The sequence below is a fragment of the Myotis myotis genome, unplaced genomic scaffold (genome assembly GCF_014108235.1).
Source record: "Myotis myotis isolate mMyoMyo1 unplaced genomic scaffold, mMyoMyo1.p scaffold_m19_p_1, whole genome shotgun sequence".
Lineage (NCBI taxonomy): Eukaryota > Metazoa > Chordata > Mammalia > Chiroptera > Vespertilionidae > Myotis > Myotis myotis.
Window position 1 is genome coordinate 42,711,504 of NW_023416313.1, and position 24,062 is coordinate 42,735,565.

At 37.4% G+C, this 24,062-nt stretch overlaps 1 protein-coding gene and 1 pseudogene across 3 annotated transcripts in view; one reads left to right on the forward strand and one right to left on the reverse strand.

The window, feature by feature from the left end:
* The first annotated feature begins 456 nt into the window (after window positions 1-456).
* The window catches only part of STAP1 (signal transducing adaptor family member 1), a 42,488-nt gene continuing 18,882 nt past the window's right edge, over window positions 457-24,062 (forward strand). For 2 of the 3 annotated variants that reach the window (XM_036335409.1, XM_036335389.1), the window contains exons 1-5: window positions 457-651; window positions 13,522-13,593; window positions 17,870-17,983; window positions 19,933-19,989; window positions 22,988-23,160. In XM_036335409.1, the coding sequence (XP_036191302.1) occupies window positions 532-651; window positions 13,522-13,593; window positions 17,870-17,983; window positions 19,933-19,989; window positions 22,988-23,160 (536 nt within the window). In that variant the 5' untranslated portion in view covers window positions 457-531. The remainder of the gene's footprint in view (window positions 652-13,521; window positions 13,594-17,869; window positions 17,984-19,932; window positions 19,990-22,987; window positions 23,161-24,062) is intronic. The other variant, XM_036335400.1, reaches the window with a different exon arrangement.
* LOC118665080 lies at window positions 8,997-9,966 on the reverse strand (annotated as a pseudogene).

Genomic DNA, 24,062 nt, shown 5'->3' on the forward strand with positions numbered 1-24,062 from the left:
TGGGTATGGGATAAAGAGCTCTATTTTTCTTAAAATTTAAACCAAGTTTGATCCTGAAATACAACAGAAGTAGTCCAAAAAAGTTATCCTATGAATTAATTTTTAGTGAAGTGGAGTTAATTCAAGTCATGCCTTCTGGGGATAAAAATGGACAACAATTAAAACAAAAAGTAAACAAATGTGACCTGGATGTCTCCTCTAAAGCCCAGAATCTCCAAATGGGTTCCTTTCATCTTCTGGTGATGTTAATCTTCTGTTTATTTTGTTATTGTAATTCTAAGTACATGTAGTTTATTCAGAGGTTGCTTTCTCAAAGCTGGTCTATGCCTGTTTTATCTTACCTCATAAAAAGCAAAGGAAAGTGTGTGTGTGTGTGTGTGTGTGTGTGTGTGTGTGTGTGTCCTGTTGGTGGTTTAAAATCGAGTTGGGACTTCCTCTTTGAACAGTTGCCTTTTCCTCTCACTCAAGGTAGATCTCATTTTGTTTGAAACTGGATACAGTTGTAACCAAACCACACACCCACGAGAGGGTATGATGGCTAAGAAGCCCCCGAAACCAGCCCCTCGAAGGATCTTCCAAGAGAGGTTAAAGATTACTGCTCTACCTTTATACTTTGAAGGTTTTTTATTAGTCAAGCGCTCAGAATACCAGGTAAGTCCACAGATGATAATGTTAAACTAGCAGCTTCTGTCTTAATATAACGTGTATTTCATGATGTTGTGATGTGACAAGGACCTCCTTGTTTCTGTTGCGATTAAACCCTCTTCCTGGAGCTCAGAAATATTATCCCATTCTTGCATAATTTAAATACAATGTATGGCTTAACCATATGTGTATATATGTATGCATTATACAGGGGTGGGCAAATGTAGGTTTACAGTTGTTCATATGGAAAAATACACAATACAAGAATAAGCTCTGAGTTTTACGTACTCACAGCTGTAAAATTGCTTTTGCCTACCTCTGTATATGGTAATATAAAGTTCTAATATTAAGTTACTAAGATAAAAAAGTTCAATAAGCTAAACTTCCAATGAGTTAATTTACACATCACAGAAGATTTTGGCTTAATAGATGAAATGTTTCCTGTATTTTCTCTGCAATTTACTACGATGCTTCCATGATGACTTGTATCATTAAGATAAAATATTATGATTGAAATTAAACCTTCTGCTCCTATTCTCAGTTGTTTGAAGCTTATAAATAAGGATCAAATTATTTTTTAAAGTGGTAAACTTTTGTAAAAAAATGTGAAAATGATAAAAGTAATACTGTTTAACATTATGTATAAAAATACATTTTAAAAATACTGTTCAAGATTATGGGTTTAAAAAATAAAAAAAGTTAAGAAAGAATAATGAAGGATAATACATAGGGTGTTTTGTGGGTGGTATATACTTCACATGACATAAATACACTTTGTAAGAAAATTCACAAAGCATCCCATTTTAAAAAAATATATTTTATTGATTTTTTACAGAGAGGAAGGGAGAAGGACAGAGAGTTGGAAACATCAATGAGAGAGAAACACTGACCAGCTGCCTCCTGCACACCCCCCACTGGGGATGTGCCCACAACCAAGGCACATGCCCCTGACTGGAATCAAACCCGGGACCCTCCAGTCTGCAGGCCGACGCTCCATCCATTGAGCCAAACCGGCCAGGGCAAAGCATCCCATTTTTTAAAAATATATATTTGAATTGATTTCAGTGAGGAAGGGAGAAGGAGAGAGAGATAGAAACATCAATGATGAAAGAGAATCATTGATCAGCTGCACATCCTCCTATGGGGATTGAGCCCACAACCTGGGCATGTGTCCTGACTGAGAATCGAATCATGATCTCCTGGTTCATAGATTGATACTTAACCATTGAGCCATGCTGGCTGGGCAAGCATCCCATATTTTTAAGTGTAAAAATGAAAACTTGCAGTTAAAATCAGTGCTTTTAGAATAGTAATTGTAGATAATTTGAAATTAATGAGAAAAATAAACACAAAGTGCCTGTTACTAAAAAAAAATCACTAACAGCTCAAATTTTATGAAATCTTAATATTAATTGAAACTAGAAAATTTTAAATGTTTCGAAAATGCCATAAGAAATATTTAATAATATTAATATTTTTTTCTGTGGATTTATTATTACTTGGGGGAAATTGTGTATATGAAAATATCAATAATGGCACATATTTATTTCATACATAATAAGACCATTTATTATTTGAGAGTAAAGACATCGTAATTTGTATTCTGTTATGGGTCAGTTACATTGTAATATTTTTTGCTTGATCTTACATGCTTTAAAAGTGAATTCAGTCTTATCACCATCCACCAGCGGTTAGCCACATTGTTACACTTTGCCAGGAAAGAGAAGTTGAGAAAAAGGAATTTCTAATTTGTAATTTAAATTTTGTCATTCATTGGTTGTTTTCCAAGTATTTAAAATAACTGTTTTTGATATCAGATTCCTTTTCATGTTTAGAGAAGGCATTCCGTTGGTATGGTTAAGAGGAAGAACAAGGATTTTAGAGTGTCAGTAAAACATGACTTTACCTGATGGTTTTGCTACTCACAGCTTATGATCTTACACAAGTTACTCAATCTCTTTGGGACTCAATTTCCTCAACTATAAAATGGAGAGAATACGACTTGCCTCCCAAGGTACAATGCCGGGGATACAGTAGGTGCTCAGTCTATTTATTCGTTCAAGCAACACCTATCGAGTACCTCCTATGCAATAAGCATCACACTCGGTTCTGTAGAACATGAATAAAACACAAAGACCCTACTTTTACAAGGCTAAGTCTAGCCCTAGCTGGTTTGGGTCAGCTGTTACAGCGTTGGCCCTCGGGTTCAATTGCGGTCAAGGGCACATAGAGCGGCTTGATCCCTGCCCCTCCTCCCTCCCCGCCTCCAACACCCCCTCCACGGAGGCAACTAATCGATATTTCTCTCTGTGTCTCCCCCTCCTTTCCACTCTGTCTAAAAAATAAAATAAAATAAAATAAAAATAAAAACAATGGAAAAAATATCCTCCTGTGAGGATTAACAACAACAACAAAAAGGATAAATTTAGTAAGGAGCGATGACTCGCTTACCCAATTACATAGCAAAGTATCTTTCACTTGTATGTCAGGGAGAACAGAGCAAGAGGGTGACAAAAATTTCTACTGATAGGGTGGTTTCAAGGATTAAAGGGATAGCATGTAAAACATCTGGCTCACCCCAAAGGCTAGATTCATTCTCTTCCCATTTCACTATTTATCATATTCTTATTAACATGATAAAATCAGTTTTGAGTCTACAAGTAATATGGCTCAAAGGAGAGCTGTATTGATAGAGTGTTTGAAAATGGAAGCTGTGAGGAAAAGCTCAGGAAAATAGTGGGATTTCTTCGCATATGGCCATAAAATGCCAGGGAACCTTTGAAAGGAAGGTGAGCCAATGCTATATAGAAGGTCATCTTCGGAGCCAATGTGCTGAAGAGTTGGGAGGCTCTGCAGGATGTTAAGTGAAATCTCCGTTGAAGGAAATCAGAACATTTGAGCTAGAGAATGTAAAACTGAGAAGTAACCTGGTTTATAAGGAGATTACATGTTAAGAGGAGTGTCTTAGCGCCATTAAAAGTACAGAATCTTCATAGAAAAAATAATGTGGAAAAATTTACTTTAACCACAGCACTAGAATTTTGGATTAATCAGGAAGATTTATTTGATAATAAGAGCTTTGAATGCCACAGTGGGACATCAACAGCAACACAGTTCTTATCCATGGGGAAAATGTCATTTTTCTGGAACTGTTCGAAAATAAGAGCGCATTTGGAGAGCATCTCAGTTTCTTCAATCTGTGATATGCTAACATTAAAAACACTATGTGTAATATGTCTTCTTATGAGCCTGAACACAAGAATGTGGTCATCATAATAATATCAAAATAACATTTCTCTGACTAGTCCTCTAGTTGCCAGTAATTTCTTTAGAAAGATTTCAGGGCTATCTCAGGTGTGCTTTTAAAATTTTTTTTTTAATTTTAAAAAATGCATATTTTTATTGATTTCAGAGATGAAAGGAGAGGGAGAGAGAGAGACACACACATCAATGATGAGAGAGAATCATTGATTGGCTGCCTAATGCATGCCCCACACTGGGGATTGAGCCCGCAACTGGCACAAGTGCTCTGACCGGTATCGAACCATGACCTTCTAGTACATAGATCGATGCTCAACCACTGAGCCACGCCGGCCAGGCCAATTTTTAAAATAACACACTGTTTTCAAGATTTTTAAGCACAGATCTCTACTATAAGACTATCAATCTATTTAGAAATTATACACTTGTACTTGTGTACTAATACCAATACTACAAGCAAATTATTAGAGATATGCAAAAAAGGAATTAAGAAAGATGAAATATAATTAGATATTCTAAAAGTTTCTTCTTCCTTGCACACCTCTGGGGCTTATGTGTCCTATTTTGGAGACCACTATACAACATCCTTCCTTAAGTAAAGGCACTTTGCTTGCTCATAAGAAAAAGGAAAGTTTTTTATTGGGGACATGGGATAGAGAGAAACTTAACTGGATTTTGCATTGTAACCCATTTTTACTAGTTACATTAATGAAAAAGAGCACTGGGAAGCCAGAAGATAGAAATATCAGCCCAACTATGGAACTTGGGCAAATCTCTTAAATCTTTTAATCTGTTCCTCTTGTAAAACTGAATGGGTTGCTGTGATGATCAAATGGGCTAAATAATAATGGGTATATTTTCTTAAGGTTGACAGATGGCAGATACCACGCTGCTGGATATATATATATAATCTTGATTTCAGAGGGGAAGGGTGAGGGAGAGAGAGATAGAAACATCAATGATGAGAGAGAATCATTGGTAGGCTGCCTCCTGCACTGCCCCACTGGGGATCGAGTCTGCAACCTGGGCATGTGCCCTGACCAGGAATCAAACCGTGACCTCCTGATTCATAGGTCGACGCTTAACCACTGAACCATGCCGGCTGGGCTCATGCTGGGCTCTTAATGTCCTGTCACTCTGATCCTTATAGTAACTCTTCTGGATAGAAATTATTTTATCCCCTTCACAGATGAATGAGTTGTGGCTCACAGATGCTATGGTCAAGGTTCCTCATCTAATAAGGAGCCTCTTTGGATTTTATTGCCAAGCACTTGACATCATCCTACTACCTCTCAAACTAAAGTTCTAATTCCATTTGATTGTGGGCTTCCAAAGGTTGGGGATGTCTAATCACTAGATTCTTTATCACTCAGAGCTCAATGGGAAGCTCGGTAATTTCAAACATTTGTTTAATTGCGTGTAAATGAGATAGAGACCTTAAACCAGTGGTTCTCAACCTTCCTAATGCTGCAACCCTTTAATACAGTTCCTCATGTTGTGGTGATCCCCAACCATAAAATTATTTTCATTGCTACTTCATAACTGTAATTTTGCTACTGTTATGAATCATAATGTAAATATCTGATATGCAGGATGTATTTTCATTGTTACAAATTGGACATAATTAAAGCATAGTGATTAATCACAAAAACAATATGTAATTATATATGTGTTTTCTGATGGTCTTAGGCGACCCCTGTGAAAGGGCCGTTCGACCCCCAAAGGGGTCGCGACCCACAGGTTGAGAACCGCTGCCTTAAACTCTATATAATGATTTTGAAGCAAGCAATACATTCAGTAGTCCCATTTCAGTCCCTTTTCTTACTTCACTGACTCAACATAAGTGATTGCTAAAGCATAAGAATCTTAGTGCTAATTGTATTTCATTCAAAAATGAGTTCTTCAAACTTAATTTGTAAAATGTTTACATAGATATAAATATATATCTACATGTTGATTATTGAGAGTGATATTATTATTATTATTTTTGTTAATCCTCGCCCAAGGATACTTTTCCCATTGAGTTTTAGAGAGAATGGAAAGAAAGGGGGGAGAAAGAGAGAAACATAAATACAAGAGAGACAGATCAATTGGTTGCCTCCTGCACACGCCATGACCCAGGGCCAGGGATTGAGCCTGCAGTCCAGGTATGTGCCCTTGATCAGAATCAAACCCTTGACCCTTCAGTCCATGGGCTGATGCTCTAACAACTGAGCAACTGAACAGGGCAAGAGAGTGATATTTAGACAAGACTCAGATTATAGTGCTGGTATTCATGAGAACTTACCAGAAACTAAATCAAGACATGGCCCATAGGTCTCTGCATATTGAATATAAGTTTGATCTGATCTCTTAGGTTTGTGGCTGTGGTTGGAGTTCACAGGACCTATTGTTATTTGTGACCTTATTTTTCCTCCAGGCTGCCTTTACTCTCAACTCAGTGCCTTGGTTTTTGCTTCTTCTCTCGTTTAATAAATCCTCCTTAATTCTTCCCATAAATTTATATGTTCAATTTACCAGTAAAACCCCCATTTCCCCCTGGTTAATTCTATCCAATTCATATCATTCTGTCATGACTAAACAACGCTGTAATTTTTCTCAGGAGCACAAATGCATGTCTGCATGTACATACAGAAGGACATCAATAAACCTTGACTGGCTATTAGTCTCTGTAGTTTTTCTGTCCAGTGGTGGGTTAATACAAATGAAGCTAATTAAAACGGTGAACATAGTAGCAGACTTTGACTTCAGGGTTTCTCTTGTTTTCTTTCCCTCCAAGAATCAGAGAGTCTCAAATTTGGACTTGATCTTAGATGATATACGTCAGTAAAGCTATACAGCCCATCATTAATTTCTCTAACCAATATACCTACATTCTGATCTCCTCCCCACTCCCCTTCACCCCTATTCTTGTTACAGTGTAGCTTTGACCTGCTGCCTGCATTGAGAAGCTTACAACTAAAGCAGGATGTGAAAGCCTTAAAAAGAGAGATATGATTTTTTTTAAAAACTCCTAAGATACATTTGAATTGTTTTATTTATTAATCTCAAGTCAGATCTGAGAAAGTTCAAGAGAATTTTTAAATAAAGTGATTAGATACTCTCATGGTTCTTACAGAACATCTGTTTTGATCTTAGCCACAGTATATATTAGTAAATTTCTCAAGCCATATTCCTCAATGCAGTTTTCTATTTCTTACAGCAATATGAAAGGGTGCAAAATATCTGTTAATAATGTGAGTGAAGAGGCAATGTTTTTTTTTTTTTTTTAGTGTCAAATGTATTTTGTATTGGTTTTAGGTATAGAGCTTAGTGTTAGACAATCATATAATTTATATAGTGTTTCACCTGGCACCATACATAGTTATAACAATATTATTGACTATACTAGAGGCCTGGTGCATGAAATTCGTGCAGGGGTGGGGTGTCCCTCAGCTCAGCCTGCACCCTCTCTAATCTGGGACCCCCTCGGACATCCCTCTCATAATCCGGGACTGCTGGCTCCCAACCACTCACCTGCCTGCCTGCCTGATTGCCCCTAACCACTTCTGCCTGCAGCCTGAATACCCCCTAACCATTCCCCTGCCAGCCTGATCGATGCCTAACTGCTCCCCTGCCGGCCCAATTGCCCCAAACTGCCCTCCCCTGCAGGCCTGGTCCCCTCCAACTGCCCTCCCCTGCAGGCCCGGTCACCCCCAACTGCCCTCCCCTGCAGGCCCGGTCACCCCCAACTGCCCTCCCCTGCAGGCCCGGTCACCCCCAACTGCCCTCCCCTGCAGGCCCGGTCACCCCTAACTGCCCTCCCCTGCTGGCCTGATCACCCACAACTGTCCTCCCCTTCCAGCCATCTTCTGACCACACGGGGGTGGCCATCTTGTGTGAGGATGTGATGGTCAATTTGCATATTACCTCTTTATTATATAGGATTCCCTATGATTTATTTACATCTCCGTGACTATTTTTTTTTTTTAAATATATTTTATTGATTTTTTACAGAGAGGAAGAGAGAGAGATAGAGAGTTAGAAACATCGATGAGAGAGAAACATCGATCAGCTGCCTCCTGCACATCTCCCACTGGGGATGTGCCCGCAACCCAGGTACATGCCCTTGACCGGAATCGAACCCGGGACCCCTCAGTCCACAGGCCAATGCTCTATCCACTGAGCCAAACTGGTTTCGGCGACCGTGACTATTTTTTAACTACCAATTTGTACTTCTTAATCCATTCATCAACCACCAGATTGTTCTCCATGTCTGAGTCTGTTTCAATGCTGCATTTGTTAATTTATTTTGTTCTTTAGAACCCACATATAAGTGAAATCATATAATATTTGTCTTTCTCTGTCTGACTTATTTCACTGAGCATAATACTTTCTAGGTCCTTCCATTCTTTTGCAAATGGTAAGATTTCATTCTTTTTTATGGCCAACTAATATTCCATTGTATATATGTACCACAGCTTTTTTATCCACTCATCTATTGATGGGCACATGGCTTACTTCCATATCTTGACTATTGTAAATAACACTGAAATGAACATAAGGTGCATATATATTCTTTCAAATTCATGTTTTGAGTTTCTTTAGATAAGTCACCAGAAGTAGAATAGCTGGGTCATAATGCAGATCCATTTTTAAATTTCTGAGGAAATGCCATACTGTTTTCTACAGTGGCTACACCAATCTAGCAATTTTTTTTTCTCTTTTTAGCAGCCAACATTTATGGATCCCAGGTCCTATGTGCTTTACATACCTTATTTCATTCAATCCTCAACAAGTCCTTGAGATGATAGGAGGCTGGTTTCCCTACCTCTATTCTTGGCCCCTTAACAGTGAACCATTACACAAAAAAACCTCCCCAAAACAGTGAACCATTACACAAAAAATTACCCGCACCTCCCATACCCTGTACATTTTTATACCTGTTTGTTGGGACTTTCCGTTTCCCAGCTTGAAACCATTAAAATATTAAGACACAGGGGTCACACAAATGAACATCAACCAGTTCCTTATTTTCCCTTTGCCAAAATAAGATTTTATTTTAAAGTCATTTGAAAGACACTAAGACTCAATGGATATTGATCCCAAATTCATGTTCCGTCCAACCTCCCATCAATGGTCTCTGTCATAAGCCATTTTCTTTTTTTTTTTTTTTTTTAGAGTAGAGCTTTATTCCCAGGAAATAGTGTATTTGTTGGAGATGGGTATTTTTTTTTTTAATCAAGGTTGTTCTAATATGTTCAACAAAGTGAGGGGGCTCAGCCCGAGGTGGAATGGAACGGTTCTCTAGTATTTGCTTATCATCTTGCTGCGACCAGGAATCCACATGTGGAAATGGCACCCAGGAATCCGGTCCTATACAAAGTTGTTCTGTCTTTGCATCGTAAATTCTAACCATTGGTCCCCCTGTTAAAGCTCGTGCAGCACGCTCGCAGCTCCTCCTCCGGGCCGCGATCTTGGCAGGAGGCTCTGTAGATCTCTGCAGTTCTAACGTTGACAGCAATGCCATAAGTGATTGGAAAGTGGTTTTCGTTTTCTTCGCGGCCATTTAATTCTGTCACACATAATGTCACTAAGTGAATGTCCTCGTCTAGTCTGTCAAATTCACTAAGAAGTTGATGAGGAAGACTTTGTGACAACTGCCAATTGTCACTGAAGCCGCCCATGGGGTGCACTTCCAACCTTCCACATTGAGCGTGGTCGGAAAAGGATTTTATGGAGCTCATGGTCAAGGAGACCTCAGCTTCGGTGTCAGTGTCCAGCAGGTAGCCCCATTACCTCCAGAAGCCGGTGGGCTCGGACGAGGTCCCCAGCGGACTGCGGCAGCCCCACTCACCAGCCCTCAATCAGCAGCGGCATCGTGGAAACGGTGGCCCGGAAGTCCAAGGAGGCGTCCGCCTCCCCCGCCCTAGTTACTTTTATCATTAATAAAATCTATCTATCTATATGTGGTTTAGATTTAAGGCCAAAACTGTGCTAACACCTTACCCTAGATTTAGGTAGCCTTGGGCGACCTTGAATCACTGACTCGGTGTAAGAGGCACAAGCCTGCTCCTCTTGGAGACCCTTTGCCACGTGGCAGAGAACAGAGCAGAACACCCACTCTCTCTGGTAGGCTGCGCTGAGAGGCCAGGAAGGGGGCTAAGGTGAGCATCCTGCCTCCCACACTCACCATTTACGCAGTCCTACTCTGGCAGCTCTGTGCAGGATAGATGGGGGGCCATAAGAGAGACAAGGTGAAAGGCAATTGTGATGCCAATAGCACTGCATCCTCTATGAAAGGAGGAAAAGACTTCTGATGGGGCCGAAACGAGATGTGTTTTCTTGCCTTATTAAACTGCTTGACTCTGAGATGCTCGAGCATATATTGGGCTCCTGGATCTCAGACAAGAGGCAGCATCTCTTTGCCCAGGTTTATAACTGCTCATTTGGAGACCATTGGCTGCTCCTTCAATCTTATGCCCTTTGGAACTGTTCTTTCCTATGGTAACTTGTTCTTGGTCAGGAGGCATCAGCAGGTTCATTACATTACACGATGGCCAGCTCTCAATGGGGAGGTAGGATGGAGTGGAAAGAACACAGGGATCAGACAAAGAAACCTTGCTCCAGGGTCCACCTCTGCCCCTGAGGTAGGTTGTTGCAGGAATACTACCAATTTGTTCAAGCCTCACTGTACACACTCCCTTTTGAAATGGGACTTCTATAAAGAAGTTGAGCCTAGTTTTCTACGGCTTTAATCTGGCCTCGGTCATGCTTTGGTAAACATGACAAAGGCAGAGGATTAGAAAGACCTTGCACATTGGGTTTTGCTCTCTCTTGCTCCTGGGAATCCTTCTGCTGGAACGTGAACAAGTCCAGGCTAGCTAAAGAATGAAGCCAGGTGGAGGGAGCCTCCAGTTCTCTCAGAGGGGTATTTCCCAACACCAGCAGCCATTTCTGTGATTCTGTGAACACCAGCTGGCTGCTGAACCATTCAGTTCAATTGTGAAACTAGCTACCTACCCCGATTTAGTGCAGATTCACAGCTTAATTAAGGACTCAGTTCCACAAGACTGCCCTCCCGAACCAGTTGCAAGTTCCTGGCCTCCCACACTTCTGACTGACTGGCTATAAGTCAGGGGTTCCCATGACCCCCTCCTAAGACTTGACAGTTTACTAGAATGGCTCATGAAACTCAGGTAGATGCTTTCCTTACATTTACTGGTAAAGAACACAAATGAACAGCTGGATGAAGCGATAGGTAGGGCAAAGTCTGGAAGGGTCCCAAGCACAAGTGAGTGCTTCTGTCCCTGTAAAGTTGGGGTGCACCACTCACTCAGCATGTGGATGTGTTCACTAATTAGGAAGCTCAGCAAATGTCATTGTTCAAGAGTTTTTTATAAAGCTTAATCTCTAGGCCCACCCCACTCCCACTCCTTCTTGGAGGTCGGTGAGTGGGGCTGAAAGTCCCAACCCTCTAATCATTTGTTCTTTTGGGGACCAGACCCATCCTGAAGCTCTCCATGGATCCCTTCTCAAATCACCTCATTATTATAAACTCAGGTATGATATTAAGGGGCTCATTATGAGTAACAAAAACACTCCTATCACTCCGGTTTTAGGATCTTTATGCCAGGAACTGGGGCACAAATACCAAATATATTTCTGACTATACCACTTCCTCTCATTCTTTTTGCATTTCCAGCTTAGACTCCAGGTAAGTAGTGAGGCTACCCTAGACAATTTGGTTACAGAGAAGTATCATCATTTAAAGAATCATTAGCCAGGCACAGAATGGTAAAAAATGGAAAGCATTTGCTGTTATAGTCCACCAAGTTTGAAGGTAAGCTTGTTACATAACAAAAGCTGACTAATATAGCACCTTATCAGCTATGAAGACAACGGAAGAAAATAGTTCTACTAAGAATGTGAGAAACATTGTTGTTGTAATTCAGAATGAATATAACCTTGAGCTTCCTGAAAGCTAAGGCAAACAAAAACAATGGGTTATGGAGTTCCGGTTATTTGAGAAAATAAGTATATAAATTCTGAAGAGGTGACCTTTTGATGTTCAAAAAAGGAATAAATTATACTTTAGTATTAAAGAGATACAAAACACCATAATATATAAAAGTGTTTTCACATTTATAAACAAATAAAAAAATTTCTTCATGTGACTTTCTTACCTTAATTCTCAGTATAAGTTCAGATAATCCAATATGTCATAGAAATTCAGCTTATTAAACCCTAAAGGAAGGAATGATCAACATGTCCATGCAACTGACTGGAATGTTTTAAAACATACTTTTGGAAAGAGCTGTGTATGAGGATAAGTCCTTAGATGTGGAAGGATTTTATTTCTTAAACCCCCTTGCCATTCTTTTGTAATACAGACAATCTTCATAGAATATAAATTCCCCTTATTTAAATAAACTTGCACTTGGGTGAAGTGAGAGTCTGAATGGGTTATTTACATTCTTTTAATTTAAAAAGTTGTGAATGTATTAATAATAAAATGTGAATGTGTGGGGAAGCATGGGGCTTGGTTGGAAAGTGTGTAAGGAAGATTTTGCCAAAGGTGGCAGCCCCTGCCTTGACTTTTCCAAACAAGTCTGAGCCCCTGAGTGTTTTGCTGGAATCTCTGTTTAGTCTTTTAGACCCGACCTTGTAGAATCATGTGCTTTCTCAAGGACACTTATCCTGCTGATTGTATCTTAAGGTCAATTTTAGTTCAAGCTGTTGTTGCAATAAAAGCTCAAAGGAGGCAGGCAATTGGGGCTGTTTTGGTACCTCCTGCCAAGCAGCCCCTTAGCCTTCTCTTTCACAGAAACATGTGTCAGAGTAATCCATTCATCTGTCACTCAGGGTCTGCTGGTATTAATAATAAAATGTTCACCACAGGAATGAAATTTAAACTTCAAAGTTCAGCTTTGATGGTGCTATTTTCATCATTATCAATTGCTCACATTTCCTTGATCTATGTGTTACTTATTGAAATCAAACTATGAGTCATGTGCTATGCTATGTGCTGTACATGTATTAATTTATACAATCCTTTCCACAGTCCTAGAAGGGAGATATTAAATGCTTATGCTTGTTCTGTGTTCTATCCTGGCCTCTTAAATGGCCCCTCTTACAGGTGCAAGCTTCCACTGAAACTACATGAAAATAGAATGTCTCAAATCAATGAGAAAAGTTTTGGTAAATGCTGTATTTAAACACAGATCAAACTACATCTTTACCTCACATCTTTTTATTTTTTATTCTCACCCAAGTATATGTTTATTGATTTTAGAGAGAGAGGGAGAGAGAAACATCAATGTGAGAGAAACATTGATTGGTTGCCTACCAGCAGCTTCCTGACCAGGAATTGAACTTGTAACCTTTTTAGTATTTGGGACCATGCTCTAACCAACTGAGCCATCTGGCCAGGGCCTTACCTCACATCTTATACTAAAATAAATTTTTGAAAAATTTAATCAAGAATTAAATGTAAAATTAAGCCATAAAAATTAGGTGATTTATCTCAGGATAAAGAAGATTCATATCTCACAGCAATTAAGCAAGTTACAAAGTAAAATATCAATAGGAAAGTAGCTGAATATTACACTGATGCTTATAATTTCTTTCCCACAGGAATATAAACAATATTGGACAGAGTTGAGAGGAACTACCCTTTTCTTTTATAATGACAAAAAAAGCACAATAGTAAGTAGTTAAACATGTTCAGCTGATTCATTTTTTCCACCAATATACACTTGTCATGTAGTTTATTATTTATTTGGGATTTTCTGTCTTTTAAGGGTAAAAATGTTGTAATAAAATCAATTCAAATAAGAATATTTCTATCTGCGAGGGCTATTAATTATAAAACCTATGGTAATAAATTTCTGGGCAACTCGGAACAAGGTATTAACTCATATTTTAAACTTTGCATTCTTTTCTTTCTGATCCCGAGTAGAATACTTGGTTGAAAAGTGTAAATTTTAGCTATTCATCTGGACACAATTGCTTAATGCCAAGGGATAACCTTAATTTCCTTCCTTGTTGTCATGTGCAGTTATAATCTGAAAGGAAATAGATGATCCCTAAAGCTTAACAACATACAATATGTCACTATTTTTTTCTGGAAAGACAAAAGCATACCTCACCAAACAGGACTTCTAAGAGCTCAAGCATGAGAAAAACAATGAAGAGATTATGACATTTATTTATTTATATTAATTTCAAATAATTGATTTGTATTTTAATTTTTCCACATACAAAAATTGAAAGGTGACTGTATTTCATTCCCCACACACACAAATAAAATGCATTTTAGTAGCAAATGGTTGCCTACCTTGAAATGCTATGCTTATAATAGATTTTATGACGCTGTAACTTGTTTAAATAAAAACATTTTGGACCATGGATGTGGTTGCCTTAAAATGTCATTATTACATATCCAGATCTTGTGAAAGAAACAGAAAACGAGTCTCTATTCCACCTGCAGGCATTTCAGCACCATTAGTGGTAGACTAACCAGAAGTTATTAAAAAAGAAAATAGTTATCTTTCACCAGAGTTCTGGATAGATAAGATTTATATAAAGGTGTTTCCAAAACTGTAATAAATTTTAACAAAACTAATTTCTCTGTTTTGCCTTCCAACTTCTCACTGATGTCAGTGAAATTATGAAGGCCCTGTACTAGCCCTTGTATAACACACATTTTGAGTGAGAAAGTTAATAGTTATTCTTCACCATAAGAGGCAGTACAGCTTAGTGATAAGAGCCTGGTCTTCAGGTAGTTTTACCTGGGTTTTTATCCTGTTCCTGCCCTGTTCACTCTGCCAACTTGGTCTCTTGGGCTACTTAACTAACCTCTCAATGTCTCAGTGTATCAGACAGGGAACTGGTAGGAAACAGTTGATATCTCAAATTGGGCAATTTGAAGAGAGTTTAATAAAGATGCAATACTCAAAGCAGTGGCCAGGATGTAGAAAAACCACAAAGGTTAGTACAGAACCCTGAGACTAGTAACAGTGCCCCATTACCATGCCAGGGTGTAAAGGAAAGAGAGAATAGTGGGGAGAGTTATATGAAGATGACTATCTTGAGAGGAGTATGCTCTTGGATTGAGGAAGCAATTGCATAGAGTAATAAATACTTGACTTCACTCTCTTCACTCTTCTATCTTGTGCCAATGTTCAACTGTCCAACCCAGCAGGAAATCAAAGGGTAAGTGTGCCCATAATGTTGTCCACATAGGTTCCTACTATGGTGCACAGTGTTGGGTGATGAAGGGATAAAAGTGAATCTAGAGGAGCAAATAAAAGATCTCCAACACACTCAGTTTCAAATCTCTAAATTTAGGATAAAAAACAGCCTATCTCATAAGGTTATAAAAAGGATTAAATGAGATATTAAATGTAAGGCACATAGTGAGCATTCATGCATTTTATTTGTATTATCTGATTTAATTCTCACAACAAAAATGCAAAGTAGGTACTATTTTAATCCCCACTTTATAGAACTGAATAGTCAAGTGTAAAGATTAAGAAATTGTACAAGATCAGACAGCTAATGCAAGGGGTACAATCCAAGTCTTGCTCCTGAGATAGCATTCTTAACTACCATGCCATGAAGAGACTGTTATAATAAAATGATGCAGAATTGCCGATCTACCAATTGCATTAAAAGAGGATGCAGAATTTTGGGAACAAGAGAAATCACAGGAGTAAAACAGGTGAGAACTGTAGATATTCAGCCTATGATCGGGAAGAATTTATAGCTGCATTTAAGTATTTGAAAGGCTGTCAGGAGATCATATGAAAGAGTCACCGAACTTGTTTAGTGTTAGTGCAAAGGTTAGTACAAAGAGACTAAGATTAATGGATGAAAATTGCCTAAAGGAAAACTGTGGCTTAACATAAGAAAAAAAAACCCAAAAAACTTGCTGACAGGCAAAGCTGCATAGATGCATAAATTCCATGTTTGAGATGTTCAACATAGGCTAGATGACCACATAGAGGGATAGCCTGGGGATGATTCAAGCATTGGATAGTAGCTGGATTAGACAGATGACCTTAAAGGCTTTTTTCAATGTTACAATTAAAAACAAAAAGATATGACTTCCTTTTTTCTAATCAATAGATCAGCTTACAGGCACTCTATCTAACTGGGCCACTTCTTCCTTTGTTGCTTCCTCTGTCTCAGAAAAATTCACTGAGCTTAATCTAGACAATCCATCAGAAAAAGATTCTTGTGTAATTTTAAATTCTGTCCTCCTTCCCTTATACCTCTCCTTCTTTGTTTAATGTATCTTTGTTCATTGAAAATAAATAGGCCAACCCAAATGTAACCTCAACTTTATCAACATAGAAATAACTCTGAGAATTATTTACTATTTTTATGTCCTACTTTATTCAGAAAAATAATATAAGTCTTATAAGAATATAGTAAAATAAGTTATATTAGGCATAGTGGAGAAAAATAAAAGGAGAAAAAATAAAGTCAAGAATGAGGTTAATTTAGCAAAAAAAATTATACCATAAAAACCCTACTACCCTCTCTAGAGGTGGTCTTAACCTTTCTAATACTAGAGAGTAAGTCTGGCTAGTTACATACAAACCGGGCCATGTTGACTAATTACTCAGAAGAAATATTTTTATTGCACTGCAATAAGATAGAAATTTCTTAATAGAATCCTCATAACCAGTAGTATGTGGTAAGTGTTGAATAATGGCTTCCTGGAAAAAAATATATGAATATATGTATATAAATTTATTATAAATATTACTTACATAAAGAATGCATAGCACAGTTAAAATACATAATAATCTTTATTCTAATTTTCAAATAAAGCAGTTGATTCTCATAAAATGTTTTTGTTAATTTTTCTGAATGCATATCAGAATTGCAATTCAATCCTGATATAACAAATGGAGTTGTTTTCTAATATGCTATTTTCCTAATAAATTTATTGTCATTAAATATGATATCTGACATTGTTGGCTAATATTTTTGTTTACATTAATAAGTAAGAGGAAAGTAAGACAATTATGTATGTCAGAACTTCACCTACTTTTCAATGACATGAGCCACCTGTTTGTTGAATAACAGTCTTAGAATTATAGAATAATATTTTGTTTTTTGTTCAAAATAAAGTTTCAGATACAACAAACTTTAAAGTTTCATTTGCATTATTAACATTTTCTCCTTCACTTTCTTAAGTCTAGACCAGACCAGAAAACTATAGCCTTTCAGCCAAATCTAGCCTGTGGCCCAATTTTGTACATTCTATGAGCTAAGAATGTTTTTACAGTTATAAAGTGTTATAAAAAAATTTCCAACAGAGACTTTTTGTGGTCTACAAAACCCAAAACATTTACTACCTGGCCTTTGAAGAAAAAAATTGCTGGCCTCTGGGTCAATTAATAAAATAATAAATCAAGCCCTAATTTGTAAGGTTTGCCAATTTCCATGGTGTACTAGTAAATACTCCCACCATGGCTGATTTTAACCTATCATGTGACCTCACTGAATGTGGAGGTGGGATAAAGGCTAGGTAGCACACCATTATATAATGTGTTTAACACACAGAAATGAAGATGTAAATAACTTTAAGAGCATAGAGAATATTATGTGGTAATCAGAAAATGATTAATTTTGAATTTTCATTACCCTCTTTGAAAGATAATTTATTTACTTATATGTTTATATAATTTAACTTTTAATAATGACTGGGTTTAACAACCAGCTAGCAAAATTCCTGAAAATGTAACAAATGAGCTTTTGCAAACCCGTATAAGCCAGCACCAGCACACCACCACACAATACATTTCCACATGCCCTCTGAGTTGGGAAGGGGTGACACAATGAAAACCAGAGTACCATGCAAAGTATAAATCAGTTGAAAGGAAGATATTATTTGCTTTCCTTCCTACTAGAATTACTGTGTGTCACCCATGAAATAATTTAATGAGATTTCCCTTTATCTTTGCAGTATGTTGACAAGCTAGACATAATAGACCTCACATGCCTTAATGAGCAGAATTCAACTGATAAAAATTGTGCAAAATTCACCCTTGTTTTGCCAAAAGAAGAAGTGCAACTGAAGGTGAGTGAGGAGATGCAATTATTCTGAAACAAGATGTGGTTATAAATAGCATTCACCTCTTCACAGCCTAGTGGCTGAGGTAAAGAGGGGTTATGGGAGAGCCAACTCCTATACTTTGTTAATATTTCTTGCCTTTTGCCAAGAACTACGGTTTTCTAAATAAGAACTTAAAAGGGCATGTTCACTTGTTTAGTATACAAGCACATTGAAACCATATACTCTGTCCTGTGACAAAGTCAGAGATCCCACCTGGTGTTTATAAAAGTTCTCCTTGAATTGATATTCAAGAACTTGGTATTTACCAAGTTCTCAGATGATCCTAAGACATGTCCAACATATTACATGTTTGGAACTACTGAATTAGACAAACCCATATTTCAAAAATTGAGGGACATTCTGCAAGACAATTGGCCTATACTCTTAAAAACTACCAGTGTGACAAAAGCCAAAGAAAGACTGGAAACCTGTTCCAATTACAGAAACTATAGAGTCATGATAACTAAATGCAATGTGTGATCTGGATTGGATCCTGAATTAGAAAAGAAGAAAACAAACAAGTAAGCACATAAAAACCAAAAGCTATAAAGAACATTATTGAGACAATTAGAAAAATTTGAAAAAGATCTGTATCTTGCATATACACAATTTGTAAAATATGGTATTACTATCTATTAATTAAAACTCTAAACTCCACACCGGCAGAAATTGGTACATTCATCACTCAAAGTGAGCCAATTACAGTCAACCAACAACTACAGTAAAAACAAAACAAACAACTTGCAATAGAGTAAGATGCAATTGGAGCTGACCTTAAAAGTACTGGTCATTAAGCTTTAGTGTGCTACAAATCACTTGTACTTAGGAAATCCAAGCCCCACCCAACAAACCTGGGTCTCAGAATCTACATTTTTAGCAAGCTCCCTCCGCAGATGATTCTGATGTGGTGGTGAAGAGTATAGGCAGGACTGGAGCCTAGGTTGAATTCTGGTTGTTTTATTCATTAGTTGTGTGATTGTAGATAAGTTATGTAAGTTCTTTGTGCCTTGGTTTCTACACCTGGTAGTAAGTCTGCTCAGATGTAACCCTCTTACTGAAATCTACCTGGACTACTTTATTAAAATGGCAACACTTTCCCCCTCTATGGCACTCTCAATCTCTTTTACCTTGATTTTATCTTCCCATTTATTTCCTCCTGACACCATAAAATTTACTATTATGTTTATTATTAAATGTACCCTACTACACCGTAAACCAGTACTAGAATAGTGCCTAGCACTAAAAGTCACTCAATAGACACCTGTTAAATAATTAAATCTGTAAAAAAAAAATGATAGTACCTTTTGTCGAGTTGCCATGAAGATTAAATCAGATAATGCATGTGAATAGAATAGAAGTTGCTACTTATAAGCACTTAATAAATGTTGGTCATATTTGTACTTTTTAGAGCTAACAATTGTAAATTTCTAAGGACTAACCACATTGGTTGCCCCCAATTTAAACCAGTCATTGTTAAATACCAATTGGGGGATTCACCATAAATTGACATACTGCAGAAGTAAGTGTGCTAACATTTAAATTTTTTGAGTTAAGTAAATTGGTATACTTTTACTTGTTTACTAATCAAAAGATATATACTCTGTCTTCTGATAAAAGAAAACAATATTGAAATATTTCATAACAAATACACTTCAGTAGTTCTACACAAAAAGAAAAATGAGTTGTTTATTCCATTCAACTGATTCTAAGTGGTTTAAAATTACAATTGACTTTTTAAAACATTGTGCTTCAATAGAAGACTATGCATTTTTGTTGATTTTGCTGATTTTTGATGGCATACATATCTTGATTTTTTCAAACAATCATGAAATTGGGAAGTTATTTGAAATTAATAAAAGTATTAACACTCATAGTCATGCATAAAGACTTCTCTTCTTTGTCTTTATCTTTAGACGGAGAACACAGAGAGTGGGGAAGAATGGAGAGGCTTCATTCTTACAATAACAGAGGTAGGAAAGACGTCACTTTTGATTAATTCATTCATTCAGCAAATATTTACTGAATATTTACTATGAACCATGCAGAGGAAAAGGGGTTGGAGATATAGAAATTGAAAAAGATAGATAAAAACCTTCAGACTTACTTGTGAAATTTCTCTCTTTATTGGGTGGATGGAGAGGGAGAAATAAAGTAAGTAAACAAGCAAGATAATTTAAAATTGTGATTATTTCTATAGCAGTGTGCTAGCTAGCAAACAAGAAGTGGTCAGGGAGATCTCCTTTTTGCTAATATCCTTTTGACACAGTGGTCCTTGTATATTCTGATATTTTAGCTTGCATAGCATTCTCTAAAATATTTTCCAAATCCATACTTACACATTTAACACATATTTATAAAATGCTAAATGAGATGGATTTTATGAATAACATAGACAATATAACATGGAGGGACCATCAAAATAAAACCCACTTTGAAATGTTTGTTTAGTGACTCTTTTTTTTTTTCTTATGTCCATTGGTTATGCTTATATGCATGCATACAAGTCCTTTGGTTGATCTCTTACCCCCCTACCTCCTGCCCCCCAACCCTCCCCGGAGTGACTCTTAAGAAAAAGGGATGTTGATCTGTTAGACTCTGTGGCATCTTATCTGAGATCAGTACTGGTAGTAAGACCTGCTGCTTATGGTGTACAGTTGTAGCAAGATAACTACCACTATGTTAAGTAAAGCCACCGCAGCAATTGTCTTAGAAACATGAGGTACTTTGATAATCAGCCCCCAAAAGAGCACCTTTATTCTCTAATGCTTTTAGTGGATGAGAAAATTTTCTGTTTATTAGAGGAAGTTAAATACAGACTCTATCCAAAGCTAGTTCCTCAGTAAAGACTCTGCAGTCACATGAAATAAGCACTGCACTTTACTGATAGGCGATGGATGTTGGGTCTTTATCTTAGCCAATAACATGTAAAAGTTAGAGGCTCAACTACCATGTGGGTAAGTCATAGGTGATTAAAAAGTAGTCCAGTTTAAGATGTGAAAGACATGTTGACTTGGTGGGAGGGAGAAACTCTTTAGGGAACTGCATTCTTTTCCTTTCCTTGTGCAAAGGCAGCATTTTGGCTGTGGCATTTCTTAACCTGGGGAATTAGTATCCCAATGATATCTGCCTAGGTGTCAAGGAGTACACTAAAACCACTGGAAAAACTTCGGAGTGCATCTTTCTGGTACACTAATACTTCATGTTTTGGCCCCCCAATTTTTTTTCTCCTTGAGGAAAGGCTGCATTCTTTTTAAATTAAAATGTATATAGGTACATTACAGAATATAAAATTTAAGTGAATTTCCAAAAGAAGACAAGGTACCTTATATTTTATGCTTGATAAATGCCATTTTTTGCACAATGAACCCAGGTCACTCTATGCTATTATTAGGAGAAGTTTTGTAGACATTTGAGAAACATAAACTATAGTTGAAAGAGTTGAGATATTGTGTTTGAATTTAAAAAAAATGGAGTTTGAGTCTTGGTTTTACAACTTACTAGCTATGTGACCCAGGACTAGTTATTTAATCTTTTTGAGCCTTTCTTTCTTCTTTCTTTCTTTCTTTCTTTCTTTCTTTCTTTCTTTCTTTCTTTCTTTCTTTCTTTCTTTCTTAATCTTTTTGAGCCTTTCTTTCTTTCTTTCTTTCTTTCTTTCTTTCTTTCTTTCTTTCTTTCTTTCTTTCTTTCTTTCTTTCTTTCCTTTCTTTCTTTCTTTCTTTCTTTCTTTCTTTCTTTCTTTCTTTCTTTCTTCCTCCCTCCCTCCCTTCCTCCCTCCCTCCCTCCCTCCCTCCCTTCCTTCCTTCCTTTCTTTCCTTCCTCCCTCCCTCCCTCCCTCCCTCCCTCCTTTCTCTTTCTTTTTTCTTTCTTTCTTTCTTTCTTTCTTTCTTTCTTTCTTTCTTTCTTTCTTTCTTTCTTCTTTGTAAAGTAAGATTCTTATCTTGTAGCATTGTTGTGAGGATTTTCAATAACACATTGCTTGGGACATAATAGGTAATAAATAAGGAGCAGCTGTTTCATTAATTTTTCCTTATTCTATTATTTTTTTCTGGGTTGGTATATAAGAAAATAGCCCTACTGATTATTAGTTAGCTTAGTTATCCAGATGAATATTCTTGAAACATTTGGATTGTGTACCCTAAAAAATTTTTATTGTGTAATATAAAAATTATAGTAAATTTTTATTTTGAATTTCATATATATGTACATACATCTCTAGAAAAGGTTAAAAAGCAGTAGTAAGTAGAGCAGTAACATAGTGAATAAAACTATGAAATATACACACAAGCATACCAAAATATAGACCTCCGCTTGCTGATTCTCAGTCATCTAATGAACAGTGCCATCTCAACCCCATGTTACCATATGGTTGGTGGCGATATTTCTAGGTTACCTGTGGGAGAGCTATGCACTTTGCAGATGCTCTGGGACTTCCCCAGCAGTGAGAAATAGTACACTCAGAATGAAAACATGAGATCTGTTGTTATGTGAATTAGCCTGTAGTACTTTGCTTTGGGGTCTGACCAAAAGGGACATTTCCTGGAAGAACACTGGACACCCTAATCAGGTTCTAGGGTTTAGTAGCAATTCTCAACCTGTGGGTCGCGACCCCTTTGGCAATCGAACAACCCTTTCACAGGGGTTGCCTAAGACCATCCTGCATATCAGATATTTACATTACAATTCATAATAGTAGCAACATTACAGTTATGAAGTAGCAACGAAAATAATTTTATGGTTGGGTCACAACCTGAGGAACTCTATTTAAAGGGCCAGAAGGTTGAGAACCACTGGTTTAGAGGCTGTTTTAGGACACCTGCCTTACATCAAGATTGTCTATTCTTGATTCTACCCACCCATCTCTGTCAGGTAACTGAAGCTCCTTAGGACCAGAACAGGCTCATCTTGGCTAAAAATCAGTTAGTTATTTTGCTTTCTTTCTTGTTTGCTTACTGTTTTAATTGGTTTCAGCTGTCAGTTCCCCAACATGTGTCACTCCTTCCTGGACAAGTAATTAGACTGCACGAAGTCTTAGAGAAAGAAAAGAAAAGGAGGATTGAGACAGAGCGGCTGTCAAGTACATCTCCGGAAGAAGAGAGGGAACCAATAGAGGATTATGTGGATGTACTGAACCCTATGCCAGCGTAAGGGCACCATTAACTCCAGTTTATTTATTGGATTGTTAATGTTAATTTCTATTTGTTAAGGAGAGTTAGTCAATGACCTCATTAAACCAGGGACAATAAGCTGTCTTGTGGATAAACAGCATATATCTGAGTGCATGCCACATTTCCTCTTCTGTGTCATGATCAACAAAATGCAAAATGCAGATTTGAACCATCTCTCTTACCACACAGGAAATCCCCTTCCACCCACACTTTCAGACTAAACAGATATTCTTTCCAAAGTTTAAACCTAAATAAAAACTGCTTTGAGGAAGGAAGGAAGCAATATTTTTTCACCATGCAACTCTCTGATTGACTGATCTTCTACCAGAAAATTACACCAATGAATTAAAAAAACACACACACCATATATATATATATATATATATATAGACACAGACAACAGTGTGGTGATAGACAGAGGGGAAGGGGGGAGGTAGGTGGAGGTAGGCAAAAGGGGATAAATTGGGATGGAAAGAGACTTTGCTTTGGGCCATGGGCACACAATGCAACATGCAGATGATGTTTCATTGAGTTGTACACTTGAAACCTAAATGGTTTTGTGAACCAATGTAACTCTAATAAAATAAATTAAAAAATAAGTGAATATTCTATGCAGCTGTTCAATCATTGGGTAGTCATTGTGCTGTACTTTGAAGGCCCTGTGTAAAGTGGGTACGGTGTTGTTGGAAAAATGGAGACATAGAACACGCTGAATTTAGCAACATCCCATCTCTATTGTTTACCATTACATTGTTAAAGAGCGTGACTAAGATTGTGAACCTCTTCCTCTGGAACCTTGGTCAAGTTCTCACCAGTGAAATTTGCCCTGGTACCACCTTTGACATCAAGTTCTGATTCGTGTTCTTTTGTACTATGAT